This window comes from Dasypus novemcinctus, chromosome 16, assembly GCF_030445035.2.
Source record: "Dasypus novemcinctus isolate mDasNov1 chromosome 16, mDasNov1.1.hap2, whole genome shotgun sequence".
NCBI classification, from domain to species: Eukaryota; Metazoa; Chordata; class Mammalia; order Cingulata; family Dasypodidae; genus Dasypus; species Dasypus novemcinctus.
This window is the reverse complement of record NC_080688.1, coordinates 66,174,618-66,186,667: the sequence shown is the minus strand read 5'-3', so window position 1 is coordinate 66,186,667 and position 12,050 is coordinate 66,174,618. Positions and strand designations below refer to the sequence as shown.

At 38.7% G+C, this 12,050-nt stretch overlaps 1 protein-coding gene across 1 annotated transcript in view; it reads left to right on the top strand.

Moving 5' to 3' along the window:
• Nucleotides 1-11,790, top strand: part of MYO5B (myosin VB) — a 373,786-nt gene extending 361,996 nt beyond the window's left edge. The window contains exons 35-39 of the mRNA XM_058277683.2: nt 112-262; nt 1,696-1,981; nt 2,773-2,947; nt 3,855-3,935; nt 7,905-11,790. Of these exons, the coding sequence (XP_058133666.1) occupies nt 112-262; nt 1,696-1,981; nt 2,773-2,947; nt 3,855-3,935; nt 7,905-8,057 (846 nt within the window). The 3' untranslated portion in view covers nt 8,058-11,790. The remainder of the gene's footprint in view (nt 1-111; nt 263-1,695; nt 1,982-2,772; nt 2,948-3,854; nt 3,936-7,904) is intronic.
• The last annotated feature ends 260 nt before the right edge of the window (nt 11,791-12,050 follow it).

The window sequence follows — 12,050 nt, the reverse complement described above, 5'->3', positions numbered from 1 at the left end:
CTTATAGCCAGGGGAGGACACTAGAAAATTGCTTGAATGACCAGAACCCCAGAAGTCCTGCTGAGCCTGGAAACCACAGCCCCTCAGTCATGCCTACCTCTCCCTCTGCAGGGATTCATGACTCAGAACAGCATGAAGCAGAACGAGCACTGTCTTAAGAACTTTGACCTCACTGAATACCGCCAAGTGCTGAGCGACCTTTCCATTCAGATCTACCAGCAGCTCATCAAAATCGCCGAGGGAGTGTTGCAGCCTATGATAGGTAAGCTGGCCACTGGAGATCCCCATCTCTCATTGGGGGTTCTGAAAAGAGGTCTAGGGAAAATGTGATAAGTGCAGCCTACCCTTAGGGAACTGGGTATAGTAGGCATGGTCTCCAGAAAGGCCCAGCAGGACCTTCCCCAGTGAAGGCAAGGAGGAGGTTGGTGCACTGTGCTCAAGAAGAGTGGGAACTTTCAACACCATCCCAGAAACGTTCGTGAAATTGGGGGAGTGAGAGTATAGATCATTTTTTCCTTTATCTCTTTTTCAGTATTAGATTATTTTTTCCTAAAACAAAATAATTTTTAATAGGTAAAAAATATAAAATCCAAAGGTATAACTGCATATACAGTGGAAAAATGTAATCCCCTTGACCATTATGTACTTTCACTCATGAAAAAAGAAAGGACTAAATGTGTCCATGTGAAAGAACACAGCAGCAAACACTCACTCAATATTTTTTGGACATTCACTTTATACAAAGCAGTGTACTTGTGCATTTAACATGAGATCAGAAATTGAAAAGTAAGAGCAGTTAGATTTTAAGTTAAAAGAAAGATTAAAAATTAGCTGTTATGTGTACATGCATCACTGACTGTGCTCTATGAAGAATGGTAAGAAAATGTTCCCTGGAGTCTATGTGTATTGCTTTCCCCAGTTAATGAGTAAAATCCAAGTAGCACAGAATGCCCTTCAGGCCATTCCAGAAATAGATCCCTTGCGGTGTGGTTCATTCTAAATCCTTCTTCCTGCCTTGGAATCTTCTTATAAAACACCAGTTTATTCTCACCAGACATGCAGAACTGACTTATCAAGCTCAAGACTTCATGACTCAGAATTACATAATGGTTAAATAATATCAGATCTTGAGTTGAACAGACATGGGTTCAAATTCTGTCTCTGACACTTCATAACAGTGTGACTTTGGGCAAGTTATTTAACCTTTTTTGTGACTCAATTTTATCATCTGTAAAATGGGTAAAATCAATGGAACCTCATAGGGTTATTGGAAAATTAAAGAGATACTGATCATAAAGCACTGGCACGTAGTTAGGCGCTGCTCTGTGTGACAGACCAGCTAATCTAAGGTTTACATGGTCGGAGGCTGGGCTGGCACTGCACCCAGATTCCTCAGTTCTCAAACTTTGGGCTCTCAGTGCAGAAGGCATGCAGAATCAAACTGGCACATGTCCATTATCTTTGTCCAGTCATCAGTAAATTCGAGTGAAAATTTGGTCCATAGCTATTTTCTTCCATATAGAGACCAACACATTAGAAATTCTGTGCCAAATGTAAGTTCCTGAACATGTCAGGATTGGCCACCTCTGGATGGTATCCTTCCTAAGACCCTGAGTACGATATGATTGCCCGAGTCCAAAACAAGTCTTGTTTGTGGGGAAAATCCCATCTTCTCTAATCATGCTTTTCTTTCAGTTTCTGCCATGTTGGAGAACGAGAGTATCCAGGGCCTGTCTGGCGTGAAGCCTACGGGCTACCGGAAGCGCTCCTCCAGCATGGTGGACGGGGATAACTCGTACTGCCTGGAGGCCATCGTCCGCCAGATGAATTCCTTCCATGCTGTCATGTGTGACCAGGGCCTGGACCCTGAGATCATCCAGCAGGTGTTCAAACAGCTCTTCTACGTGATCAACGCGGTGACTCTCAACAACCTGCTGCTGCGGAAGGATGTCTGCTCCTGGAGCACGGGCATGCAGCTCAGGTAAGAGAGCAGTACCTGGATGGAGCAGGCCACCACTTACATAAGCCAGAGGCAGAAAACAAGACATTTGTCTCTAAAAATGAAATCCCAATCTGGTTTATTAGTATGTGAATCAAATCTGTCACTTTTTTTTTTTTTAAAGGCACTGGGGATTGAACCCAGGACCTCATACATAGGAAGCAGATGCTCGACCACTGAGCTACATCCACTCCCCAGCGACAGTTGGCTTTTTCATTTGTTTTGTTTTTAGGAGATACCAGAGATCAAACCCGGGACCTTGTACATGGGAAGCAGGTGCTCAACTACTCGAATTACATGTCCCTTCTGTCACTTTTTTCCCTTTTTCTTTTGTCACCTTTTTATTTGTTGCTAAAATTAAACACTGAGATGGTAACTTGGTAAGCAAATTAGTTGAATGTTAGAGAAGTTTACACAATCTGATTTAAAGATTGTAAATCCAATGTGGTTAGATCAAAGAGAAAAATCAATGAGCCAAGAGGCATTAAGGCTCACATAGATAAATTTGTGATTATTAAGTATAAAATGTTTTAATTCAATATATTGAATGCCTCTTTCCCCTCCCATTAAGCATCCATTCTTTCCTTCATTCATCCTTCATTCAACAAATAGTTACTGAGTACCCGGTACTTTCAAGCCTTTACCCACATGAGATAGCTCAAGTGAGAAGAATAACAATGGTTATTTATTCATCACAAAATGCAGCAGGTGTCCTCACGCAAGTGAATTAGGGAAACCAGCTTAACACAGATTCCATTTTGCTTGTGTTGAAGGTACAATATTAGTCAGCTTGAGGAGTGGCTTAGGGGACGGAACCTCCACCAGAGCGGAGCAGTTCAGACGATGGAGCCTCTGATCCAAGCAGCCCAGCTCCTGCAGTTGAAGAAGAAGACCCCTGAAGATGCAGAGGCCATCTGCTCACTGTGCACCTCCCTCAGCACCCAGCAGGTCTGCCCGTCCTGCGTCTCTGTCAACCACGGCGCTCAGAGCAGTCCTAGCTTCCGTTCCAGATCTGTTCTTGCCAGCAGTTATTTGTTATGACTTTGCACTACCAGCCTTTAAATACCCCTAATGATACAATTTTGAAGTTTCTCCTGATGGGATGTCCCTGGGTGACCCAAGACCACTTCAGTCAGTGAAACAAGATGCCACAGCTACTGTTTTTCAGTAACTCTGAACCTACTTATTCACTTAGGAAGTTAAGGTAGTAAACACACAAAACACTAAACCACGATATGAATTTTTTAAAAAACACAATTCTGGAATGTTTCTTTTCTATAAATTAAAACTTTTTCAGGAATTGGTAACATCAGGCATTTGGCATTAAAAATTGCTTCCTTTATATCTATAATTTCTGTTATGGTCATATTTTTACTTAGAATCCCCTACATTGTTTAAAATACAGCCATAAGGAACCTAGAGGAGTTTAAATGTTCCTTTCCTTCCCAGCCCCCTCCCCAGTCTCCCAAAATTGTATTGATACTGTAATTCAGGTGTAGAGAGATTAATGGTAAAATCCTGTCCAAATGCAGGGAAGCCTTGCCTTCCATGGCAAGTGTGTCTCTGAAAATGGGCCACGGAGACCAGCACAAGGAAGAAAAAACTCCCGATTATCTTATAAGCCACCTATCACGGGTGAGGAGGGAGTGGGGTGAATGTGTAGGAGATACAGAGCAGTAAAAGGGCAGTGAGACAAAACTTACGGGTTCTTATTTATTTAATTTAGTCTAGTGTCAGCAGTGGGTCCTCTCTAAAAAGGCTTGTAACCTTGTGCCAATGTCTTATATTCTTTAAAGCTCAAAAGTTGTCTAATGTTCATTTAGTATGTATTAAGATTCTGTTTTTATTCTAACAGATTGTCAAAATTTTAAACCTTTATACTCCCCTGAATGAATTTGAAGAACGGGTAACAGTGGCCTTTATACGAACAATACAGGTGAGTTTTAAGATATTAACCAATATGGAATATTATTTCATCATTAAAAGGAATGAAGTTCTGATGTATGCTACAACAATAAATGAACCTTTGAAGGCATTTATGTTGAGTGAGATAAGCCAGATGCAAAAGGACAAATATTGTATGAAATCACTAGTAGGAAATAAGCAGTATATGCAAATTGATAAAGTCAAAAACTAGAACACCAGAGACTCAGTGGAAGTAGGGAATGAGGAGTTAATACTTAATTGGTATGGAGTTTGTTTGGGGAATAGAAAAGGTTTGGCAGTGGAAGATGGTGATGGAGGTATGACTTTGTGAATGTAATTATAACCACTAAATTGAAAGTGAATAAAATGGGAAATTTTAATTGTATGTTACCCGAAAAATAAAAATCATAGAATAGTGCAATACAAAGAATAAACTATAGTCAACAGTATAATTATAATAATGTTTCATCAATTATAACAAAGGTACCACACTAATGCAAATGTTAATAGGGAAAACTGAGGGGAGGGGAGGTATTTGAAACTTAGTACTTCATGATTTTTCTGTAAACCTACAACTGTTTTAATAATTTAAAAAGTTAAAGACCTGGTCTAGAACTGATAAGGGAAATTAAAAGTTTAGATTTTTAACCTTGCTTCTCTATTATTAAAATAACGCTTACATTATATATGCTAGAACATCTTATGTAGGCTTCCTCTTTAGGGAAATATGAAGTGTGTCATCTGTGAGTAACTTGTTATGTACATGCACAGAAGACTGAACTTGGATCATCTCTACCTCTCAGATTGTAGAATGCTCCGTGTATCACTGCATTTACCACTAGCATGTTACTAAACTATAGCACTGTGGAATTAACAGAATAAGTGTAATATCAATCCTAACTACAAATGGAACTAAGAAATATTCTTTTAAGAAAACAATCGGAGCTCTCCAATCTTGTCTCTAAGACATATTTGTCTTTAGGAATATGCTTGAAAGGAAGAAGATTAGAAAAAAGTTTTACATCTGTCTTTTCTTAAAAGTATAGGAATTTAACTTTTTAATGTACCTTTTAAATTTTATGTTTTTACTTCAAGATGAGCTTCCTAAAGTGGAGCCTTGGGTGATTTTCGCTGATGCCTAATCTTTAGCATCTCAATGATGAAATCACATAGAGATTACTTAGAAAAACAGTGAACATTTCTCCCGTTGTAATATGCGAGGTACCCCTTCAGGAGACATATTACTTTCTCAAACTTTTACAACCCCTTTAGCCCGTGTAGTGGTGCTAACCAGAGACAAAGATCAAAAGAAATAGGGGAAAGTGATCAGAGGAGGAAGAGTCAGGAAAAGGGAACCCAAATGAAGGTTTAGCAGAGACAGTGAAGAATCTTCAGAAAACATGGGGCTTTTGGATAGGAAGTTATTCCCTTTGAAATACTCTGGGAATTTTATTCAGAGCTCCTTATAAAGGTATTTCAAGGTAGAAAGCCTGAAATTTACAAAAAAGTCAGAGCACACCAGGTCTGAAAAGTGTTATGGCAAAAAATAGGTTTTAATTTTAGCATGGTTTATAAGGAAAGAATAGAGGCCGAAGGTTAAGGAAGTAATGCCAAGTCAAACTAAAGGTTGTTCCCTGGGGCCCTGGGGAAAATGCAGTGGGTTATTAAAGATACACACCACAGAAAGGAGCAGGCAGAGACTCGCACAAATATGTCAGAAGGGAGGGGGCTGACTGAAAGGACCCAGTCAGAATGCCCGCATAGTCAGCTGCTAACAGCAGAGGAAGAGTGAGATGACAGAAGCGAAGCCACTTGGAAAGCTGACTTTGTACCATCTGATTTTTATGGAAAGATGGCAATTTACACAAACCAAAGTGCAAGTTTGGTAAGTCTTATTTGGTTTTAAATAACACCGGGACAAACAGAAAGAGAGCTATACCTGCTTGTAAGTTGGCAGCAGCACTGTTTACAAGAGAATTTAGGACAAAGATCAAAGAGTATGTGACAAGCCAGACTGCAGGTTTAATTAATTTAAGACTTAGGAAAATGTAATGGAGGCTAAGAGTTGGTATTATCTCTGAAAATATGTAGAGTCAGATTCTGAATCTTCCTCATTAACCACTTTCAGTGCCTGACAAATCTGTCAGTGGACAGTGAAGGCAGTGTATGTGCTGACCTTTAAAAATGTAAATTTGGGGGGAGATGGTTTAGTCCTACCAGAGAATTCACAAGGGAATCCTGTGAAATGACTGCCTTATAAGTTTCAAATAATGAAATATATATACACCTTTGCGGCTGAATTGTGATAACATAGGTAATATTTAACTGGGCAGGGGGGGTGGGTTCTCATTTTTTATACTCTCCCAAATCCTTTACAAATTCTTCAAACCCTTAGTAGAGCCTACTGATAAACTGACTAATGTGCAGAAATAGAAGGACGTTGCTATAGAAATGTTTTTCAGAGCCTCCTGTCACTTCACATTTTGTGTATGTTTTCCTAGGCTATGTCATAGGCTATGTCATAGGCAAGGCTCAGAGTGATCTGTGTGCACTTTCAGAGATCCCAAAGATACTCTTTCATGGTCACACCAGGGCTAGCATATGGTATCTTCAATTAGCAAGGCTTACTGCTTATTCCTCCCTAAACATCCTTGTCTCTTTTAAACTTCTTTCCCTATTATTTCAAGCTGCTTTTTCAAACTGTTACACTTTACTTTGCAGTTGTGGTCCATCTTTCAAAGTGCCAACCACAGGGATATTTCCTGATTGAAACCTGGAAATTTAAGCAGTGCTTTCCATTTCGTTATCAGGGTAACTGATGAAAAGGAGGGCAACTCAAGGTTCTTACTGCTCCTGTAGAACGATCTCACAATCCAACACAAACACTGCTATCATTCTAAAATCCTATTTCCCAGAACTGTTCAAATGCTACCACATATTTACTGACCTCAACCCCTGCTTCAAGGCTTAAAAAAAAAATGGAGGTGCTGTGAATGTTAAACTCAGCCATCGCACCAACCACTGTCCCTTGGTCTTCTCATCTCCAAAATAGAGAAATGATGAAAACACTATGAAGTTGCAACATATCAAATATCACATTGTTTGAATCAATAGTGGTGTCTTTCCCAACTAGGGAAAACAAAAACTTTTCACACCTCAGGCTAGTATGGGTTGACCTGTGCCCTTGCAAAATGAGGATTTTTTTTTTCCCTCTTGGCAGTACCCTCACAGTTAACCATAATCTGAATGGGCCTTGTTAAAAGTATAGGGAGCAGATGTGGTTCAAGCAGTTGAGCACCTGCTTCCTACATGGGAGGTCCTGGATTTGGTTTCTGGTGCCTCCTAAAAGAAAAAGAAAAAACCAACAGAGTCCCAGGTTCAAACCCCAGTCCCCAGTACTTTAAAAAAAAGTATCTCTCCCACCTGAATTCATGATTCAAGGGTTACTGGTCGGTGCACAGGCAGGAGGGACAGAGATGATAAAGATATTAGTAATAATAGCAAACATAGCACTTACCATGTGCCAGAGACTGTTCTGAGTACTTTACATGTGTTAATTTGATCACAACTTTATGAGGGGAGCACTCGCCCCATCCCAGTTTAACAGTGAGGAAACTGAGGCATAGAAAGGTTCAGTGACTTGTCCAAGGTGGTGCGCAAGCCCTTAACCACATCACTGGGTGCCTTTCCACGTGATATGCACCTGGAATTTGTTTCTCTGTTCTCCTTTAGAGGCAGGATTTTTTGAAGAGTGCTAGGATTAGGAGAAAGCATACAGTCATCTGACCTACAAAAACCCTAACCCATCACTTCTCTCCCCACTAAGTATCTTCAGGAGTAGGGAAATCATGGTTTCCTGGTCCCCATTGTCCTAGCAGCAATCTTTTCATGATATGTTGCCAATTTACGTCTGCAACATCACTTAAACTGGCTGTTTTAGGCATAATAAGTATTTGGCATGCTCTGAATCTTCCCACAGGCACAGCTACAAGAGCGGAATGACCCTCAGCAGCTGCTGTTAGACTCGAAGCACATGTTTCCTGTTTTGTTTCCATTTAATCCGTCTTCTCTGACCATGGACTCAATCCACATCCCAGCATGTCTCAATTTGGAGTTCCTCATTGAAGTCTGAAGATAGACATTTCCAACCATGGCTCATTTCCCAGCGAGAGCAAGAAGACAGCTACAGGAAAGTGAATTCAAGGACATGTTTGAATCTGGTAAAAGTAGATGAAATCAAAGATTGAGGCCAGTGCAGAGTGCTGAACTATACAGAATAAGACACAACTATGTCATTATTTTTTATACCTACTGCTCATAATAAAAACACTTAAAATAGGGGATTTTTTTAAAAGTTTGATTTCCATCTAAAATACCCAGCATAATCCACAGCCACTAAACCCATCCCCATGGCCATATGAAAGTTTCCATTTCTATAAAATGGAAGCTGCCTAGTCTGGACGTTTGCATATAATTGGAGAATAAACAAAATAATATGAAAAACACACAAGTCGTGTAAGTTGTCTTCAGAGAGCTTTTAACAAATAGTGGTACTAATAACAGTGAGAGCATGCACTGACATTTCCTGAGGTGCGCAAATCATAGGTGCGGATAAGTTTATGGTAAGATGCTTTGAGGATAAATCTCCAGGCATGGGCATTTTGAGATGGTTCCTGAAGTTGTTTTTTTAATACATGGTGATGCAGAGACAATGGTATAAATTTGGTATTAGACTTTTAGACCAAACATTTTGAGTACTAGTTTCTGAAGCAAAGTGAGAAGACCTGGTCCCTAAAATGCTCAAACCCTTTTGCTTATCATTATTCTTGGGTTTATGGAGGAGTTATGCTAAAAATGCTGCTGTGCTAAACTTTCTTTTGTAAACAAAATGGAAAGACCTTTGTTTCCAGTGCTAGTCCATGGACTTACCAAGTCCAACAAAACTTTCACAAAAATCTGTATAAACTAAATGTTAGAAAAGAACAGGTCTAGTTTTATTTACAGATATAAAAGCCAAACAGGTCAGTATGGAAACCAATAATCTCTCAATGCCATTCAACTTCCAATAAGATCATCCCCTGCGCACTAGTAATTCCAGGTCACTGCAATAGGAAAGAAAGGCAGACTGCATCTTAAGAATCAATTGCCTATTTAAAACTTTAAAAATAAACAGTACAGTGACTATGAGATTATTCAAAGGTTTTATTTTTATTTAAAAAATTTTTCCCTTTTCAGGCTATTTTCAACATTTTTTCAATTTTTTCATGTAAAAATCATTGTAAATACCTCTGCTGCAAGATAAGGATTTCAGAAAAAGAATACTCAGTAATAAAATCACAACGTAACACTTAGACATTTGTTTCTTTTTAGAGTTTCTTTGGGTGTTTTTTTTTTTCTTCTGGACACTTCCAAAGGAAGCATTTAATTAGAAAACCATTCATATTCTATATACCCTTTTTTTACTGTTTGTTCCCATATTTCTAGTAGATAATAGTATAATATCCCCATGACGGGAATAGATGGTGTTTAAAGGTCACATAAAAGCAGACTTTACATCACATCAAGATAAGATTCTTCCATGTATTGCAAGTAGAAGGCCCCTCTGCCAACACCTTCTTTTCCTCAGCCACCCAACTGAGAAGGCCCTTGCAAACACAACATACCCCAGGCCCTAAGCTACCCCAGGCCCTAAGCGCTGTTCTGTACTCGACTTGTATCTCGACTTCCTCAGGCATTTTCCTTAGCCCCAAGGCTAGAGCAAGGCAGAGTACCTGATTGCTACTGGCTGCTCATTGTGTGCAAATCAGGTGCCATCAGCATTCTCCCTTCTGTCTTCACGGTAAATGCCCCTCTCTGGCTTCTAGCGGGGGCGTCTGCAAAGATCAGTGACTTCCTTCTCAGTTACAGTTACATAACCACCACGATAGCACCCTTGACCCTCACACTGACTTGTTTGGAAGGCCAGTCTAGAACAATTGGGTCTGTGGCTACCTCTTCTAAGTTGTCTAGGTTATGCTTTGCTATTTGATGCACTTTAGTTTAAAACTGAGTCTCTTACGTAAGGACTGTCCTTAATCATCAAGATAACCAAAAAGGCCTTGTTCAAGTGTTAAGAGGTTTTGATAAATGATGACTCCACAAACACAGTAAGCAAATACAATAGCTTACTGTCCTTACATTTTGTCTTACAGTATCTTTTTGGGTCACTGTCTTCTGCTGTCACTGGTTAATCACTATAGGTGCCACAGATGCACAGAATATAAAGCTTGGCAATAAGAATGATTGAGGGGTGGGGGAGAGACCTTACGAGTAGTGTTCTATTTAGCCTAAGAAACAGCAGGTTTTGTTCCTTTTCACTGGAGCTGAACTTAATTTATATAACTTAAAAAGTAAACAGGCTTTTATAGACCACTAACAGAGAAATATAGTAATCAGTTACTTAACATTTAGGTCTGTCCTATTTAACAGTCAGAGGCTGAAAGAAGCATCTTTAGGAAAACTTTAATCTTTCGTTAGCATTTTTATTCTCTGCATTTTTAAGGTCAATTCAACACAAACATTTTCCAACTTCATGAAGTCAGTAGTGATTTTAATTTAAGTAATTCAATTCAATATAAAGGTTGAACTCTGCAAGTGACGATAGATACCTATCTTCACTTGTTAATATTTAAAATATAGTTGACACTTTTCCCACTTTGTGCCTTCAACTTTTACTAAGGTAACAGACTTAATCCTTTCTCTGAAATAAGTTTTGCTGTGGGAAGAACCTTAACCATCAATATAACATCATGGTGTTTTGTATTTTGAAATAAGCATTTTAAAGATTACTTAAGAATCAAATATTTATAGCTCAGTTTGAGTTTGCAGCATTATATGGGGCCTGTCTGCTGGCCTCCAGGAATGAGCTCCACACACGTCAGTTAGTAGCTGTGTAAGCTGACAAGCCCGTTCCCTACATGGCTCTCCCTGTGCCCTCACAGCTGAGGTTAGCGTTAAGGAACCTGTAGGCTGACTTGGGAAGCAAATTAGACCCAAAGGTAGGTAGGCTTTTTTTTTCCTTTTCCCTGGGGGCATGTCAATGGGAATTGCTCCCTTTGAATTTCCTAGTACTAAATTTTAAGGCTTTTGTAAAACACAAAACCAGAAGCTTGGACAGTAAAAAAAAAAAATGTTGCTACCATCAATTCATCAAATATTTATGATGAATTGAATGAACTGATTATGCTAATAAATTAAGATCCATTTCTTTTGCATACAGTAAACTGTTTACATACATTTAACCTAATCCTAAAGTACCAAGGTTATCATAAATTAAAGCACTTGTGTAAGCCCACATGACTAAATGGTTACTAACATGTGACAGTGTGGGGCAGGACCCTGTAGTTTTTCCTCATAAAATCTTTCTCTACAGTCAGTATCTCTAATTTATTGCATGAGCCAAATAGCCATAATTCACTTTTTGTACACATTGGTGCCATAATTAGAGAATGTGGGAGGTGTAGGAAATTATTTGAATGCCAGTGACAATAAAACATGACTTGTTTTTCATATAAAGGTCATTAGTAAATATGGTTTTAAAAAAAAAATTCTAATACTGGTAAAAGTTATCAATGAGAAAATTAAGGTACTTTCTAAAGTTGACATATCAGAATAATCCAGATTTGCATACAACATTTTGCCACCAACTGAAGGAGTTCACATATTCAGGGGTGAACCTAAAATTGTAGAAGAAATACTACTGATAAAAATATTTTTCCATTTTAAACCTGTAAACTATACCTTTGTTTATAGAAAAATGCTTATAATAATTACTGTAATATTCAGCTGTGGATAAAAATTTGTGGAAATAAATACTTTTGAATAAAGTGGTGTGCCAAATCTAACTGAAATTTGAAACTATAGCTATACTTTGGCTGAAAGTTTACTATTAATGGTTTCTTGGGAAACTTCATTCTGGGACGGGTATTCAATCATGCATCATGACTTTTTAAAAAATTTATTACAAAAATACATACTTGTAAAAACTTCAAACAAAATACAGAAATAAAAGTAAATACCCCACACCTAGTACATAAAACCACATCACCTCCTCCCCTCCAATTCCATTCCCCAGAGGGTTTCATTG